This window comes from Salvia hispanica, chromosome 3 (assembly GCF_023119035.1).
Source record: "Salvia hispanica cultivar TCC Black 2014 chromosome 3, UniMelb_Shisp_WGS_1.0, whole genome shotgun sequence".
Classification (NCBI taxonomy): Eukaryota; Viridiplantae; Streptophyta; class Magnoliopsida; order Lamiales; family Lamiaceae; genus Salvia; species Salvia hispanica.
This window is the reverse complement of record NC_062967.1, coordinates 51,969,648-51,989,249: the sequence shown is the minus strand read 5'-3', so window position 1 is coordinate 51,989,249 and position 19,602 is coordinate 51,969,648. Positions and strand designations below refer to the sequence as shown.

The window sequence follows — 19,602 nt, the reverse complement described above, 5'->3', positions numbered from 1 at the left end:
CAAAACAAAACTTAAAAAAATGTAAAAATCAATCTAGCACAACACGCGCTAAAAAATGGATCTTTAGTAGCCCAGAATCAAGAAACCAGAAGAGATAGCATTAAAGAGACATAATAAATAAATAAATAAATAAATAAACCTCATCAATAATAATATAATATATCCTTCGTTAAGTCTACCTGAAATAAATTTTACATATGAAGAAATTATGTGTTCTTAGTATATACATATCATATTTGTTGAGAAGATAATATATCATTTTATGAGAAAAGGCTAATATTTTGAGTATATAATACTTCTTCCGTCCACCATTTATAGTCATATTTTGACAAAGCATATATTATTTGACTTTATGAAGAAAAATAGGAAAATGAGTTACTAGAATGTGGATCCTACTTTTATACATTAGTTTTATAATAGAATGTGAGTGTAATGATTTAATTTAATAGTAGGATCCACCTACCTAAAATGGAAAAAAACAAATATAGTAGAACTTTAAATCGCGGATACCCCGAAATAGACAGATGGGATTTTTTCACGGACAGAATGAGTAGTAATAGAATATACTCATATAGTAGATAAATTCGCGAGCCCTTGATAACTTTTTATATTTAAGTTGTACTTCCTTCATTCCATCATTGTTGAGTCAGTTTTTCAATTTGAAAAGTTTAATTATGAGTTATTTCCATATATGGTACTCCCTCCATCCCACTTTAGGAGTCTCATTTCGGCATTAGTTTTAAGAAATGTAAAGGAAAGTTGGTGAAAAAAAATAGTGAAATGGGGGCCCTACTTTTATATATTAGTTAAATAATCAAATGTGGATGGAAAAGGGTTAGTGACTTAGTGGAATGTGAAGTCTATTACCATTTTGTGACACCAAAAAATAGTACACCGGGACTCCTAAAGTGGGACGAAGAGAATATTTTTTTTTTTTTTTTTTATTAGACAAAAATGCTCAAAAAAACCATTGAAGAATGGTGAGCTAAAGAGCAACAACTACATAAAACCTACCCCAAACAAGCTCCTATGATACGACAAATAACACATTTTCTATTTTTTTATCTTCTCTCTTACTTTATTATTTCTCCTACAATATTCTCTCCAAAAAACATAATGAACATCATATTCTTAATCTTCGTGCCGAAAAAAAATACTTCAACTACGGCGGAATGAGGGAAATTGTTAGATTCATTTTGTCAAGTAAAGTAAATGACCCTAATATATTTTTGGATAATTCGTGCGAATTCCCACGTCGATTATTACTTGGAAAATAATAAGTCCTCATGAGAATAATTAATACACATCTAGTTTAGAAAATGACTAATACGCTGTCACATGAGATTAAATAATTCACATCTGTTTTAGTCATGTCTGAAAATAATCACTGTGGAAAATTTACACAAATTATTAAAGTTTGTGATTTATCCGACTAACTTCAATGGTAGTGGGAAGTACCAAATTTCGCCAACATTTCTTGATTTTTCCGACCAATTACCCTATATTTTTTTACTAAATTTATCATGTTTTCTAGTGTAATTACAGTTATAGCTTTCTATATTGCTTATATTTAGAGTTGCACTCTCATGGAAAATTGCATCCTCAAATTATATATTAATATCTCTGACTTGGCATAAACCCGAAACATATATGATACATATCATATAAGATAGAATACTAATTTTTTAATTCAATCTCTTATATATTTCGTTATTATCTTCGATTATTTCTCAACAACTGGTATCAAGAGCTTAGACTTCGACAAATAGAAATTACAATGAAGATCAACAGAAAGAATAATAAGGAGAAGTTCCCTAGATTTGATTTCAAGTTTGGAAGATGTTGATTAAGGGATGCTTGTATGATACGATAAAGATATATATCAGTCCTTAAAATCGAAATCCAAAATGATGGAGAGTGGGAGTTGTAGGATAGAAAAATGATTAACGCAATTTATGTTGTTATCCAAGTATGTTGCGTATCACACAACTGCAACAACGCCGATGAAGAAAATTATTAAGACCTTGGAGGAGATGTACCATGAACCATATCCATACACATAAATCTAATTAGGCTATTGTTTAGTTTCATAATACTATCAAAGGGATTAGTTTCATAATATCAGAGGAAAAATCAATTTAATAATATCTGAACGGGTTCAACGTGAACAATTAATTAATCTTTAGAGATATATATTTTAAGATTTTCTATATTAATATATTTATATAAAGCTACTCTTTTATTTTAAATTGCATTAGAAATTTATATAGTAAAATAGTTGACTTTCCTCACCCAAGAAGTAAATTTCGAATTGAGTAAAGAATAATATTTATATATTTTATATTTCATATTATCTATGATTATTTCCTAGCACACAATATTTATCTCTCGATTATCCTCGAACTAAACTTTTTATTAGTTATGTGTTCTTGATTCTCATTATCGCTGAATTAAATGCATGTGGCTTTATACATTAACAATCACTACAATAGACATTTATCAACACTTAATTAATTAAGTTGGTCTTATCAATACATGGACAAAGACATCGGCCAGTTAATTCATGAATGTCGAACCATCTTGTAGCTACTCCATAAGCATGACGTTATGTATAAAATGTGCCTTACCAATAAAATACTAGTAATCATTTTTCAAAGATTAACTTATTGAGGGTTTGGTATTTTACGCTTAAGTGAGTGACATGACACGTTTTTTTTACATAATACTTCCTCCGTCCCACAATAATTGTCACTCTTTTCTATTTCGATCAATCTCATAATAATTGTCATACTTCATTTTTACTATAAATGATAAATATGTCTCACATTCCACTAACTCACTTCACTTACATTTTATTATAAAACTAATATAAAAAAATGGGTCCACCATTCTATTAACTTTTCCAATTAATTTTTTTTATATTTCTTAAAATATGTGCCCACAATAAGAATAACGGTTATCGTAGAATGAAGGGAGTATGTTTTCATTGTAACTATTAAAACAGTTTACAATATTTAATTTAATTTATGCATATATTCCTCAGTGAGAGGAAATAGTGTGCTATAATTATTATATATTAATGATTTTTCTGTCGATATCGTGATCTATTAAATTATGAAAGTGTTTATTAACTATTACGCATTCTGATTATACTCTTGTAAATATTCAAATTATTAACATTCTTTCAAAAATTGTGATCAAAGTTATGTGATATTATCTATTTCATACTTTAAGTCAGTACCATTTATTAGTTTCCACTTTCCAGAGCAAGCCTAACTAGCAAAATAGTACAGTATACTTATCATTTTTAGGAAACTTTAAGGCGTCATGCAATAAAAAGAAAATTGATGTAGTAGTACATAACTGAAGATTTTTGGTAATATAATGATCATTCAGCGTATATAAAAAGAAAATTACGATAGTAGTGTAGTGCATGAGATGTCGTTGACTTAATTTAGTTTTACAAACTAAATTAATAATAAAGTATAAAGTAATTTCACCAAAGTGGTTTTCGTAAAAACATTAACTAATATCCTTAATAACAGTGACTTCTTACTTCAGTATAGTATCAGTGTGACGTAGGAAACAACAATATATTCATATCTATGATTATCATTTATTTTCAAAGTCCAATTTTGCAACTTATTTGAGTGGACTAATATCTTACCAACATGGTGTGAGAAAACACGCATATATATACTATATAGTACTATGCAATGCCGTGTAGGTGCATGTATATATGTCTTTTTATTGTGTTAATGTTGAGTTAATCATGATTGTAATGGCTAACTCTGAATTAAGATTTGTGGATAATGTGATGCTCATTTGTTTTTGTTTTTGTTTTTGTTTTATAATTATTCAATGTTTTTAATGCTTTTGTATAGAGTATAGCTTTTATCTACGTATTGATTTCATTATTTTTTATTATTATTTTTTTATTCTGAACTATCTATTGTCCCCAATATATATTAGTATCATGTTACATGTCTTATGTGACCGTCATCTGCAAGTACTGTTCGTATTTAGTCATTATTGGTGTTATTTATTTTATTTTATAGTAGTACTAGTTATTTTGACTCTAATATCTAAAAAATATTATTAATATAATTAATTCTAGAAATTATCTAGAAATTAATTAAAATTAAAGCTTGATCAATTCATTTTCACTATAATTTTCAATAAATTAATAAAATTACAAATCAAACTTTAATTTTATTGAGTTTATAAAACTAATGTCATCATAATGGTTTTGTAGGTTTTGATATGAAAATAAACATATAAAATAAAATAAATAGTTATAAGAAAGACTAAACTACAACCATGCTCATAGATGATGCTCATTTGTACACTACAATAAAAAAACTTATCTTTTAATGAGAGACACAATTACTTGCAATGGAAAATTTTGAAAAATAATAGTAACAATTTAGGACGTAAAAGTAAGCATTCTTAAACTAAGGACAAATTAATTTGATGTTTTTAATTTTTTTATGATGTTTCTATTTGTATTCTTTAGTTTTAGTTGAGTCATCAACAACAAAGATGTTTTTAAAATATTGATGGTATATTTAGAAAAATATAAATTAATGTCCTTAATTTATTATACAAAATATCGGTAATGATGTTTTTAATTATGTAGCAGCACTATCTATTAGTATAACATTTCCAATAGGATAAGTAGTGTCCAACAGTCCAACTTCATGTGTATTGTCATTGTTTACCAATAATATTGCGTCATATACATTTTAGACATGCTCATTGACTAATGATTATGTTATAGCGTTATATCCATTAATGGCTATTTATATGTTATTCCATTCAGACGGTTAAGGATACAGACATAGTAATAGTGTTACTACTTTTGTTATTTAGTGTCTCAAGTAACTTGAATATACTTGATAAGTAACCACTCATTCTACGGTAGGATTCCTATTTGATTAATAGCACGAATTTTAAAAAATGTAAAGAAATATGAATTGAATAAGTTAGTTTATATATATATTTTAGTATTATAATAAAATATGAGTAGAATAAATTGATAGAAATTTACTATTTATAGTAGAATTGAAATTTAACTTTTTACTGTGGGACGATGGAAGTATCTCATTGTACAATCACAGCATAGAATCTCAGCATTTAAATGTGTTGCCCTCTCATTGGTAAGGAGTTGAATTTACAATAGATTTTCATGATCAAAAGAATTGAAATTGTTTCACATTCCTAATTAAAATGTGCGTTCTTATTGAACTTCTACATAATATGACTATGATAAAAAAAATATTGTCTAAGGACATTTATTAATGCTATTAAGGACACTAATTTGCATATATAATTATACCATCAATACTTTATAAAGTGTTATTATTGGAGAAAAAATTCAGTGGTCTCAGTATACCACGGTGGAAAGCATATGTGGTGTATATACTGAGACCACTGAATTTTTTGCATATATAATTATACCATCAATGCTTTTTACACTGAGACCACTGAATTTTTCTCCTCAATGATGTCCCAATTAAAATTAGGGGACACAAAATAAAAGTGTCCTAAAAACCAAAAAAAAATAGATAATTTACCTTTAATTTGAAGACACTTTCTTTTGTATCCTAAATTATTGTTATTTAAAAAAAAAATTCAAACGCTAGTACGCACGTCTCAATTTATTTGTCCTTAAAAGAAAAGCTTTTGTAGTGTATACTCCATGTATGTATATATTGCTTTTGTACTATTCGAAATTTAAAGTAGGATGTTAATTTAGAAGATTAATATTTAATATATGTTGATACACTGGTAATATTTGAAACACTGCACATCTAACTAAAATCACGAGCAGTCGAATTTTAAACAAAAAAATAAATCATATTTCAGCTAATATTAAAACCATGGGACTTGTTTAATCTGGTTTTAAATCTGTTGTGTTAAAGAAAAACATGACAAAAATTATAAGTACAATGTTAATTATACTAGTATAGATTTTGAATCAGTTACAACTTTGCATATATTGTGAAATGTGTAACAATGAAAATGGCAATTCCCGTAAAGATTGAAATAAAATGTGAATACATATTATTAGTGACATGTTTTAAAAATTATGTACTTATAAAATTATAATTGGTTCAATGTTTATCTATTCTGATACCCTCTGCATATAAAATATAACCTCTATGCTAAGCTTTTATAAATTTCCATTATTCATAATCACAATTGAAAGTTTTGGCATAATAGCAATCAATATACACTCAACTTGATGATTGACATTATAAATTTTAAAAATTATAAATTACAGCGACTAGACTGATAAGACTTCTATCTTCGACGAAGATGTCAAAACTTTTTCGTGAATTTCACTTATCAATATTCTAATCATACCCAATTTTTTTGTCAAATCTTCAATTAATTTTCACCATGACTATATCCTAATTTCTACATAAATTTTTCATTATATCACCTACCACTGATATTTATTTATTATTGGTCCGTGCAAGGCATGGGCCACTATTAATTCATTAAGTAATAGTACTAGTGCTATTAATTTTGAATGTCATGGGCTTGAACCAGTGGACCATTAGGAAGTTGAAAATTAATTATTCCATTTAGGGCATCAGAGATGGAACGCAAGAAAATAGAGTATAGTAACACGTACGGTGTACGTATGAAAGGTGGAACTATTTAACCTATACTTGTTTTAGTTTTGTTTATTTATTATATTTCTGAAAAGGGGCATATTAGGGTGTCACTACCTCTTAAAATAACATCATATCACTATTTCTAGCCAATCATTTGTACACGTGGACGAATAATAAGCTGTCATGTGGCAAAAAAAAATAAAAATTAAAAAAGACGGCCAACAATATGTTGTACACTATACAGCAATATCCAACACGCTAGACAACAATCTATAGATTGATGTCTAGCGTATGGAATATTGCTGTGTAGCGTTTATAATATTGTTGTATAAGTGGTGTCACGGTGTTATTTTAAGAGAGATTGTTATTTTAACACGAACCTTTCTGAAAAAATTTTATCTTTAGTTTTTTAAAATTAAGTTGTGCGTATGAAAGGTGGAACTATTTAACCTATACTTGTTTTAGTTTTGTTTATTTATTATAGTTCTGAAAACATTTTTTTTTTAGTTTTCAAAATTAATTTGTGATGTCCCCCACATAACTTGCTTCTTGAATGTATCAATGCATGGTAAAAAATATAAGAGAGAAAAAGAGAATGGAGAGATTCAGTTTTCAGTGATTGCTTGATCATTTTATTCAGTAATAGGTACTACCATTTATATAGGATTATAGAACTTGTGCTCCAAGTATTCTTAGACACTAAGTCTCAAGTATCTTGGACTCCAAGTATTCTTGGGCACTATGCCAAGTCTCTTGTGCTCCAAGTATTCTTGGATACCAAGTATCCATTATCTAACATTTTTTAGTGCTCCAAGTATTCTTGGACACCAAGTATCAATTATCTAACATTTTTGAGATTTTTTTTCCTTACATTCATAGTCCTAATTAAGTGTAGAAAAGGAAACTATTTCGATCCACACACATAGGATTCGCGGATCTCACGCTATACATGTTGGATGTCATACTTATGTATTTCATTGGATGTGTCATCAACGATGCGTTCCTAGTATAAAATTTAAGAGTGGTCTACATAAACAATTTCTGATGTTTCAGTCATGAACATGTAATTTTAGTAGTTCTTGATATTTTTCGGCCCAAAATACCCTCCAAGGCATGGAAGGCATTTTTAGACTTTCCATTCATGTATGATATTTTTTTTGGACTTTCCACCCAAGTATTAAATATGATATATTTCTCATGTTTAGATACTTGAAATCATATCTCCAATTTATGTTGTAAATTTATCCAAAATATATAAACAAAATAATTTACATCTTTTTTTATGCTAAAATAAAAAAATATTTTATGACTCCCTTTGTATAAATAAGCAAGACATAAAGTATCGTTTTAATGAAACTTAAATATTCCAACTTAGTCGATGTTAATTAGTAAACTGAATTATCTTAGACATTACTATTAACTTTTTTTCCTTTATCAAAAAGCCTATAAAAATTTCTTTAATGACTACCCATATTTATGACTGAAAGTCTGAAACATAGACTATTTATGTAGTTAAGGCCTCACTCTCTTATAACTTTGATTGTTGATGTGGGCTTTAATTCAGTAAGTTGCAGCCCTGCCCAATTGAAATCGGGCTTGAGATGTAAAAATTGATAAGAAATTTAGCCCATTATTAAAAATAACTATGGCTGTAAATTACATAGTTTTATGGAACATTAAACCATGACATATTTCAATAAAATTCACATAATTTAATTAAAAATAGCATTAGGCAAAACGTGACGTGACATCTCTTGCATAACACTCATTTTTCACAACTAGAAGTAGGCTCGATTTTCCATGTGATAACATGCATTATCCCCCATTTAATTTTACATTGATTTTTTATCTACAAGTACGTTGTTTTGTCAAATATAGTTGAATTTTTTTTTCGCAGATTTTGATTTCGAATAGCATCATTTATACACACATGTCAATCAATATAGCTGTAAAAGCTAGTAACAGAAAAGGACAAATGAATTCAAGTAGGGCTGGCAAATCGTACGGATTAGATAGCTATCGGGTCAACCCAATATCGACCCAATCTTATCGGGTCCCAACCCAACTTATCGTGTTCAAACCAACTTATTGGGTTCAACCCAAACAGATTCGTGTCGGATTCGTGCAGATTTCGTGTAATCCAAAATATATCGGCCGTGTCGGATTCGTTCAGATTTCGTGTCATCCAAAAAAATATCGGTCATCTTTTAATGATATTAAGTTACTACACAATATAAACGCTATACGATAACGACCGATATATGATATTATATAATTAAAATTTGATATTACAATATACAAAAAGATATTACAAAATTACAATAATTAATTTAAATAATTTTTAAATCCAAATAATAAAATTAAAATATATTAAAATTAAATCTAACTAATAAAGTTAAAATAATTATTTTTTAATAAAATTTAAGTATGCAATAATATTGTTTTATCATAAAAAATAAATAATAATAGTATTAATCATATTTTTACTAATAAAATTAAAACTATAATATTTTTTTTAATTAATAAAAATAATTAAAATTAAAATTTAATATAGTATTATTTTAATTAATAGAAATAATCAAAATAATTATTTAATTTCATAACGGATAACCCAACCCGACCCAACCCAAAATTTTCGGGTTCTTATTGGGTCGACCCTATAAGAACCCAAATTCTAAACGTGCGTGTTCGTGTCAGGTTAACTTCGTGTGGATTATCGTGTCGGATCAAAAATTGCCACTTGCAAATTTAAATCAATATCTAAAATTCTAAATCCAAAAAAAAAGTTGGTTAATACGGAATGTATAGTTGAACACTCCTATTATAACAATGAAACAAGTTTTACTTCAACCACCATGTGTGGTTCTCTTCACTAGTCAATTTTTAGGCAAGAAAACATGATCTCAAAATAAAGAATTAGAAAGAAACGATTGAAAAAAAGAGAAATTAGAATTGGAATTACATAGAAAAGTGTTTTTTCCTATCTCAACTATCAATAAACATAGAGGTCCATTAAAAGAATGTACAGTCACAAAATTCCATCGGAATTAGAAATCTCCATCTCCATCTCCTTCTTCCGCCGCATCTCCAACACTTTCCGGTGATTGTTCGAATGCATCTCCGTCGAGAAATACGGGCTGCACGCCGGCCGATACTCCGGCACCAGCCTCCCCGACTTGTACCTCACGCCGCACGCGTTGCACAGCGTCTTCGCCCCCTCCGGCCCCGCCCTCCACTGCGGCGTCTTCGTCGCCCCGCAGTGGCTGCACCTCCTCCCCTGCGCCGCCGCCCCGACGCCCGCCTTTCTTCGCTTCTGCGAATCCGACGAGGACACGTGCCACACGCGCTTCGTCCGCGCCTTGGTCTGGACCGGATTCGTGAAGCACGGCGGCGCCGCCACCGATTTCTCCGCGGCGAGGGCGTAGTCGGGGAAGGAGTCGTCCATGAAATGCGACACCCATTCTAAACTCTCCAAACCCTCCGCCTGCGAATTTTTCTTAATTTTGTCAGTTTCCAATCAATTCCCCCCCAATTTCGAAACCGCGATTGACAATGATGATTTCAGACGATGCGGAAATGAAAATTGAAATCAATTGCACCTGAAAGCAGATCTCGCCGAGGTCGTTCTCCGGAAAAGCCGCTTCTTCTTTCTCCGGAATAAGAGGCGAGGGTTTCAGCTCCGTTTCTTCCAATTTCTGCTCTTCGGTGTCGGAATAGCCGTTGGAGAAATCGAGGAGCTCGTCGACGCTGAAATCATCGCCGGCGCCGCCAATCTCCGCCTCGATTGCACTTGTGGAATCCTCTTCCATAACCTAATTGACATGCAAAAAATTCATCATGCAGTTGCAGTGTATACATAAGGTAGAGAGGCGAAATTGGAGAAAATTGAGGTACCTGGAAATGAGAGAAGTGATGAAATTGGGGGAAATTGAAGAGGAAATGGTGGTGGTGAGTGAGTTGGGTAAAACATTGAATTTGTGTGTATCAGAGAGAGAGAGAGAGAGAGAGAGAGAGAGAGAGATACTGTGAGAGCAGCACTCCACAGTTACATGTAACTAGTAAAAACACACAGTAAAAATAAGATGATGTAGCATAAATACAGTTAAATAAAATGAATTTAATTTTGTGTTTTGAGTTTTCATAGCTTTCTTTCCACATTTCGATTACTATTACTTTCCACATTTCGATTTTTTTTTCCCATTGATTTTACATAGTATTATTATTTGCAAAGGGAAGTTGAATTTCGGGTAAAAATAAAGAGGAGGATGAATGCTATTGAAAATGTATTATTGGAGTAATATTTTATCATATGAAATATAAGTAGTTGGAATAATGCTGGGCCATTCTGTTTGACTAATCTCGTGATTTCGCATTGATCGGTGGAGGTGTTTGTCAGTGTTATCCGCATTTTTCCCGCTCTAATTTTTATAGTTCAAATTTGTTTTTCAATTTTGGACTTACTAATCAAACTCCTCACATTATTGTAACTCTAATCTATCTTTAATTATGTGATCACTTTATGTGCCGTAACATGAAAGAATTGTCAAGTGGAAATGCATCCTTCTATAAGCCGAGTATGTGGCTACGTGTAAAGCTAAGGAAGCTTGACGTGATTTTGGGATTGCACACAAAATTTTACTATTCTCTCGTTCCTCTTTAAACGATACTTCCTTCGTCCCCCATTAAGAGTCACACTTTTCCATTTCGGTTCGTCCTCAATGAAGAGTCACACTTCATTTTTACCATAAATAGCAAGTAGATCTCACATTCCACTAACTCAATTCATTCACATTTTATTATAAAACCAATATAAAAAAATGGGTCTCACATTCCACTAACTTTTTCAACCAACTTTTCTTTACATTTCTTAAAACTCGTACCCGATTAAAGAGTGACTCCTAATAGGGGACGGAGGGAGTACTTTTTTTAAAAATGTTTCACTCTGAATGACACATTTTCTAAAAAAAATTACTATTATCTCCGTCCCACTCTAAGCTTGACGTGATTTTGGGAGTGCACAATATTTTTATTATACTAATTTATTAGGAATATAATTTCGTAATTTAAATGAGAGTTTTGTTTGGAGACCGGGAGAGTATATTTTAATGTTTTTCTCAAACTTATGATTTTTCTGTACTTATGACTATTTTAAAATTAGTTAATTCACATAATGAATTAAAGTGTCAATAAACACTAACCTAAACATAATTATGGATATGGGCCTTTTTAACCGGTAACTTAAAATATGAATACTAATATCTCATAGCCCAAAACCCTTTCATTTTCTTTCAAAAATACAACTGCGTTCATTATTAATATAGCTATCAAATAGTCTTACGGTTATGAATAACTCGCAATTCATGCACAAATGATAAATATGCAACTGTTTCAGTCATGTTAAAACTCAAATTCAAACAGCATAAATTTTTATAACCGATTAAGATATGTCAGATTAACGAGAAATTAAAAAAGAATGTGATTAATTAGACCAATAAGATAATTAATTATATTCTCTTTTCCAATCAACCTAAAAAACACAGAATTAGTCCTTACATGGAGCAAGTGGAGCTCCACACAAACCAGGATTCCCAGCAAAAGACGAAGCCGGAATCTTGATTTTATGCAGCGGAATCTTCCCACTCAACCGATTCCTCGAAACATTAAACTCACTGAGATGCCCAAGATTCAAGATTCCCTCCGGAATCTTCCCGCTCAAGCCGTTTTCCGACAGCACAACAGTTTCCAGAAGCTTCGCCTCGGCCAGCTCCTCCGGAATCTCCCCGGATAGATTGTTTCCTTCGAGTTTCAGCACCTGAAGATACCCCAATTTCCCTAAAGACTCCGGAATCTTCCCTCCCAATGGATTGTGAGAGAGAATGAGAGATCCCAGAGAGCCCATAACGCTCAAATTTCCTATTCCGGCGTCGATGGGGCCGGAGAAGTTGTTGTGTGAGAGATCAATGGAGTTGAAGTGGCCGAGGGCGAAGCCGGCGGCCTTGGAGAACACCCGCGTCAGCCTCCCGGAGAGCATGTTGGAGTGGAGGTCGAGATCGGAGAGGCCGGAGAGGTTTTGGAATTGGTGAGGGAGTGAGGAGTGGAATTTGTTGTTGGAGAGGTTGAGGAAGGAGAGGTTTGTCATGTTTCCGATCCATCCGGGGAGTTTTCCGGTGAGGGAGTTGCCGGAGAGGTCGAGTGTGGAGACTGAGGACGAGGATAGCCACTCGGGGAGATGGCCGACGAGGCCCGTGTTCCTGAGCTCGAGGCGGAAGAGGGAGAGTTTTTGTAGCCATGGAGGGATGGTGTGGAGGGAGAGAGGGTTGGAGGAAAGGTCTAGGTCTTGGAGGTTGTGGTTGGTGGCGAGTTCGGGTGGGATCGGGCCGGAGAGCCGGTTATTGGATAGGTCTAGGGTTAATAGATTCTCGAGACGGGATAGGGTTGGTGGGATTTTTCCGGTGAAGGTGTTGTTGGAGAGGTATATGGACACGAGGCTGGCCATGTTGCCGATGGTGGTGGGGATGTTTCCGCTGAGATTGTTGTTTTCCAGGATCAGGCTTCGAACCTTTCGTAGGTTGCCGATGGAGCTCGGGATTGGGCCTGAAAGAGCGTTGTCGGATAGCACGATGAATTCGAGGGATTTCATGTTTCCGATGGATGGTGGGATGCTTCCATGGAGGCGATTGTTGTTGAGATCCAATTCCATGAGATTGGATAGGTTTCCTATTGATGATGGTATGGGCCCCGATAGCTGGTTTTTTGACATGTCAAGGCGTACGAGGTTTTGAAGCCTTCCTATGGACTCAGGTACGCTTCCGCTGAAATTGTTTTCATGGAAATCGAGGTATCTTAGCTCCAGCATTGTGCCTATTGAGGGCGGTATCGATCCGGACAACATGTTCTCTGCGAGCCAGAGTTGGGAGAGGGATGTCATTTTCTTGAAAAGATTTTGGGGGATTGGGCCCGTGAGATGGTTGTTGCTAAGAAAGAGGCTTTGCAACTGACTCAAGCCCTCTATGGAGCTCGGGATTGATCCTTCGAGATCGTTTGAATTGAGAAACATGTGGCGCAACTTAGTAAGCTTGCCCAATTCAGATGGGATGTGGCCCTTTAAGTTCTTCAGATTGCCCAGATTTAGAACTTGAAGGGAAGAGAGATTCCCAAGAAACGGGGACAATGTTCCGGACATTGAGGTGTCCACGGGCGAATCAGAGTCGGAATAAAGCCCGGGACGGGTCAAATTGAGGACTCGACCCGAGGAAGGGTCGCAAGCGATTCCCTCCCATGTAGTGCAACAATCTTTGTGAGGAATCCAAGAGTGGAGCAATTTCAAGGGATCGGAAGTGATTCTTCTCTTGAAATCGAGGAGCGCCTCACTGTCCGTAGGGTGGCAGGCTCGAGATTGTCGAATCCCGAACTCAAAGGAATTAAAGTGGAAGACGAGGAGGATTATGAGGTATTTGGTTGGATGATTCGCCATTGGCAAGATGAAAAGAGGTGATTTGTTTGAGAAGTATATATGAATATAAGTTTGGCTTTTAGGTATATGCAGTTTTCTCTTTGTAATCTTGTCGTGACTATGTGAAGCTGAGGAATATTTTCCGAACTTTTCCATCATAAATATATAGATAGTTTTGATTTTGCAATTTGTCATTTTCTTGAAAAAATGTACCATTCTCTTTATTAATGAGTGGGAGCCAAACGCATCATGATTCTTGATGTAAACAAACAAAGCATGTAGTTTCGATCACAAGTAACCATTACAAGTATTAGAAAAATCCAACTTTCAGTCTTAAATGTTGGTAGTTAATAAAAAATAATTATTGTACATTTATGTATTGTACTATGCGAAAAATGATATTCATAACAAATTCCAATTCAGATAGATTTCACAGTTTGGATCAATTGAGATTTTACCAAAATTATATGATAAAGTCCAAAGATATTGTAATAAATGTAGTAAAAAGGCATTATTCAAAATGATAACATAATACTACTATTCTTTATAGTTTTAACATTTTGCAACAAATAAAAAGGTTTTACAAATCTTCTACCACAAAGAATAACAAGAAATAATAAATAAAGAACTTTTTTAAGTGAAATAATAAACTAGGAATTTAAATTAAAGACCCACTTATATTATTGTTGGTAAACTTCAACCAAATTGGAAAAATCTATCATAATTGCAATTTAATAAATTAATTATGAGATTCACATATACGTCGGTAAACTTCAACCAAGTTTACAAAATCTACCATAATTGCAATTTATGAAATAAAAAAATTAATGCTTGGTACGATTGAATGGAATGAGGGTGGAATGGAATGGATGTTGAAATGGAATTAAGATAGGAATGAAATGTCAATTTTCTTGGATTTCCTTTGCATTTTCATCTATTCACTCATTCATTCCATCACACCAAGCAAATGAATATAATGAAAGTAAAAATCATATTCCATTCCATCATACCAAGAAGCCTATCTGGACTTAAGAGACTCACTCATATGTCGGTAAACTTCAACCAAGTTTACCAATCTATCATAATTCCAAATTCATTACTACTAATTAACAATTATATATATAATCTTTAAACAAGTTTCCAAAATAGAAAATTCCCACCATACTTTGAGGTTTGGACTTAATTTTTGATACTAAAATGATGAAAAAAATTCTAATAATAATGGCATGTAGCTACAAATCACATGACAAAGTATGGGGAAATTGAATTCCCATAAATTTGCTAGATGAGGTTAGTGTGTGTCCTGTGTTGTGTTGGTAGCTTTCGTAATAGCATGTGAAGTGTTTCAAAAGTTTGTGACGATGCATTTGGGGGATTTCTCTCATCTCTTTAATTTGTATAATAATTATAAGATCAATAAATGGAACTAATTAAACAAGCTTAGTTTGGACGTTACTCTAACTATACATGATTTAATGATTTCTACACATTTGATTTTGAATGAACTTTCATTTCCTTTGTAAAATGATTACAGAAAATAATTCATATCTTGGCGGTTGCTTTAATAATAAGGCAAGGTGATTACCCTACACATTATTTGCGACTAGTATTTCCTTCTTTTTTATCGCTCCCCCCGTCCCCACAATAAGGTCACACTTTGTCATTTTGATCCGTCCTATAACAAGAGTCACACTTCATTTTTACCATAAATGGATAGTAGATCTCACGTTCTAGTAACTCACCCCACTCACATTTTATTATAAAATCAATATAAAAAAAAAATGAATCTCACATTCCCTTAATTTTTCTAATTTACTATTATTTACATTTTTTAAAATTCGTACATATAATAAGAGTCATTCCTGTTATGAAATAAATGGAGAGACGATTTTTACAGGGGCCGAGGAAGTATTAGAAAGTCTTACCGTTTAGTATCAATGAAACTGCCTTTTTCCGGATCCTCGAACTTTGGAAAATGCAACTCTCTTGTGTAGAAAATTATGTGTTGGCATATATTGAGTATGTGGGCTCTCAAAAGCCCATCAATATACTGTCACGTAAGTACAAATAATTTGATACATATATCTTGGTAACATAGACCCTGAATGCCCAATTTATTAGATAGTTAATTAATTTTTTAAAACCTAACATTTATGAATTGACTTCAATTAAACATATGTTTTAAAGATTCAAAACAGAAAGAAGCTTTCAATTTAAATGGATTATCTTAAAGGGAGTATATGATTGTCATCATTGGACCCGTTTAATAATAATGTAATCCTTATCGTGCTGTATATAATTTGATAGTATTTGATATTATTCACTTTGAGTTAAATTTGTATGAATTTATTTTTGGATCATTCTCAATAAGTTTCAAATTAATTGGAGTTAACAATACTTATATATTGCTTTCAATTTCCCTTATTCATCGAAATGAGTGTTTTGCAACCCAACAAACCTCCCTTTAAACCAAGAACACATTAGAAACACAGTCCATCAAGTCATTCCAAACTCAGACCTAACCTACATCATCATGGGCCCGCCCTCATGAGTCATTCAAAGCCCGAGTCGTTCAGAGCCCGACCCTAACCAAGGCTCTTATATCAATTGTTAGGGTCATCAACTTCACATTAGTTTAGTATTGTGACTTTGCACCAAACCGTACAAATTTACATTTAGATCATTCACTAAAATTCTCAAACTAATTGCGTCGGACAACACTTGCGTACTATAATAATTCCAATTTCCATCATTCTTAAATATAAGATGAATTTGCAACCAACTACATGCATTATATTTATTTAAACATATCATTTTTCTTAATAATCAATGGAGTTCTTCTCAAAGAACAAATATGCAGTATAACAATCAAGATAAGAATAAATGAATTCACTATAGTTTAAGAGAGTATCTAAAACAACTACTACAAATCTATGTTTTTCCTTTACACTATTTACGACCTGTGAGGCAAACAATAATTTTTTCCCTCAAATATTTATTCAGCTCTTGTCAATTTCAGTAGGCCATCAGCACTCCAGTATGTTATTCAGCTCTTATCAATTTCTTAATTATACTATTTATTGGTCTTACATTAATTTTTTTTACTTCATCTCTTATTCAAGAAATATCACATGCCTCCCTTCATCTCTTAACTATCTTTTCTCTTAACAATTCATAGGTTCCACTATTTGATTTGCTTTTTTTTTCCAATCAATGTAATTTAAACATTATTTTAAAATTTACGAAAAATAATATTTTATCACAATTCAAAAAAGATAATTCGAATTAAAAATTGCATAATTAAACTTTCTTTCATTTTGTATTAAATTTTTTAATGAAATTTGATTACATTATGTGTTCAATCTATCTATAAATATATAAAAGGGGAGTTTTGAGAATAATTACATGAATGTCATTGGACATGTATTTGCCACACCACTAAATGATCATGTCAAGTTAGTTATACTAGTAATGCAATTAGTCTTAGTTGGTTTCTCACGTTTCTTCTTAGTAGTGCAGATTAGTTTTCCATGTTTCATTATGCTCCATTATCTTAAGTAGTGTAGTAGTGGTTAGTTAATCATTTGCCTATAAATTGTTGTAAGCGTATGGCATTAAGGGAATGAAGAATAGAAAATCATATTTCACTTTCTTTTAGTTTATCAAGTTCCTTTCCTTTACTTTATCAAGTTCATTTCCTTTACTTTATCAAGTCTTCTTAAATTTTCATACGTTTAGTTATTTTGATGGAATAAGAATCCACTCGAAGGATTCAAGTTTGTAAAAGATTTTCTTTAACAAATTCTGATAATAGAAATTATTGAAATTATTTATCTATGAATGAACAAGTATAATTGATGGATGCATTGGAAAAAATGATGGAAGATCCAACAGTGCAACCCTTACTTTGAATACCTATATAACTGTCCACCACTATATGGATTCTTTATATTTATTTATTTTTTATTATGTTACTGTAATTTTTGTTGATAATTTTGATCAATTTGGATATCTTCTAATATATATATTTATACATTATTTTTATTGACATGTGTTTGCGATTGATCTTTTGTAGTATAGATCGAAAAATTATTTAAATGATATGTGATTTGTGTGCAATTTTTAGTTTATAAACTTATTTGATTATATGAGTTTTTATTGGTACAATAAATTGCTTTTGTATAAATTTGTGATTTTAGAACTTGAAATAATAATATTGTTTCTCTTTCGGTATACGTGAATTCACAGTTTTGAATTAATGCAAATAGAAAATCAATTGGACCATGCATCGCACAGTGTGTGATACTAGTTTAATTAAAATCTGAGATGCATTAAATATTATATTCACACAGAAATAAATTTTACTTAAAATTTTAAAATGATATTCAAATTAATTTTTATTAAAATCTATTTTTTAAAATAAAAATTGATTTTAAATCGAGCAAGAGAAACCCATGCGAGGTGCGAGTGGGCTTCACAGCGAAAGTGCACCCCATTTGCGTGTGTGTGTGTGTGTGTGTTTTGTGGGGGAGGTGGGGGTGCTTGCTCGCTGATTTTCCTCCCCAAGCGTGACACTCAGCGAGGCAATAAAGATCGAGCCAACCGCAAGACGCATTGCGGATGCTCTCATGTCCTATCCTTAATTAAATTTGTATGCTAATTGAATTTATATTCTAATAAGAATGGCAGAAATCGAATATAAAATAAAAATACAAAAATTATAATGAGTATAGAAAATTAAATGATTTTATTACTATGAAACGTTGAGAGTATTAACATAAGTAGTGTTAAAAATAAAATCGAGCAACCAGTGGCGGAGCCACGCTGGGCCCAGGGGGGCCCTTGGGCCCCTCACCCATTTGGATTATTATTATATTTAATATATCTATACGATATATTCCAATTATCTCTCTAGCTCAGTCGGTTTCATTCTAAGTCTTTCAAACGAAAGATCCTGAGTTCGAATCCCTTCAGGCCCAGCTTCTTTGCTTTCATTTTTTGTAAAGCTTTTTATATTCCTCTTTAATCTTTAATACCCTATTATGCTATAATATTATTATAGAATATTTATATTTATTCTCTATCATTAAAAAATTTAAAATAATATATATATATATATATATATATATATATATCTAAGAATAAAAAGTTATTCCTTAACCTCAAAAAATATGAAATAACATACCGTATCATTATTTTCTTTCATTTTCTAATTTTAATCTATGAATTAAAAATATTATCATCCCCATATGTAAATACATACTCCTATAATACTAGCATCTTTAATTTTTATTTATAGGTTTTGTTGATTATCTCACAAAAAGTAATTCATGTAATGAATTTCACACATTAATATTTTCATAATTTAAGAAAATAATTCACATTGACTTAGTCTTCAAATATATTCATACTAGTTTTTATTGTCCATGTTTTTATTATTTTCACTATCTATTTGTTCCTCTTAATGATCCCTCTATTGTTTATGCGGCTATTCCTTATCGGCTCTGGAAAATTATCAATTAG

General features: G+C 31.8%; 2 protein-coding genes across 2 annotated transcripts; both read right to left on the bottom strand.

Moving 5' to 3' along the window:
* Positions 1–9,556: 9,556 nt before the first annotated feature.
* On the bottom strand, positions 9,557–10,639 carry LOC125215749 (GATA transcription factor 5-like). The gene is made up of 3 exons (XM_048117281.1): positions 10,521–10,639; positions 10,226–10,438; positions 9,557–10,110 (listed from the first exon to the last, which is right to left on the bottom strand). The coding sequence occupies exons 2-3, from the start codon at positions 10,433–10,435 to the stop codon at positions 9,655–9,657; spliced, it is 666 nt and encodes a 221-aa protein (XP_047973238.1). The 5' UTR covers positions 10,436–10,438; positions 10,521–10,639; the 3' UTR covers positions 9,557–9,654.
* Positions 10,640–12,140: 1,501 nt separating this feature from the next.
* On the bottom strand, positions 12,141–14,196 carry LOC125212949 (probable leucine-rich repeat receptor-like protein kinase At1g35710). The gene has a single exon (XM_048113261.1). It carries the CDS (start codon positions 14,098–14,100, stop codon positions 12,169–12,171), a length of 1,932 nt encoding a protein of 643 aa, XP_047969218.1. The 5' UTR covers positions 14,101–14,196; the 3' UTR covers positions 12,141–12,168.
* Between the last annotated feature and the right edge of the window lie 5,406 nt (positions 14,197–19,602).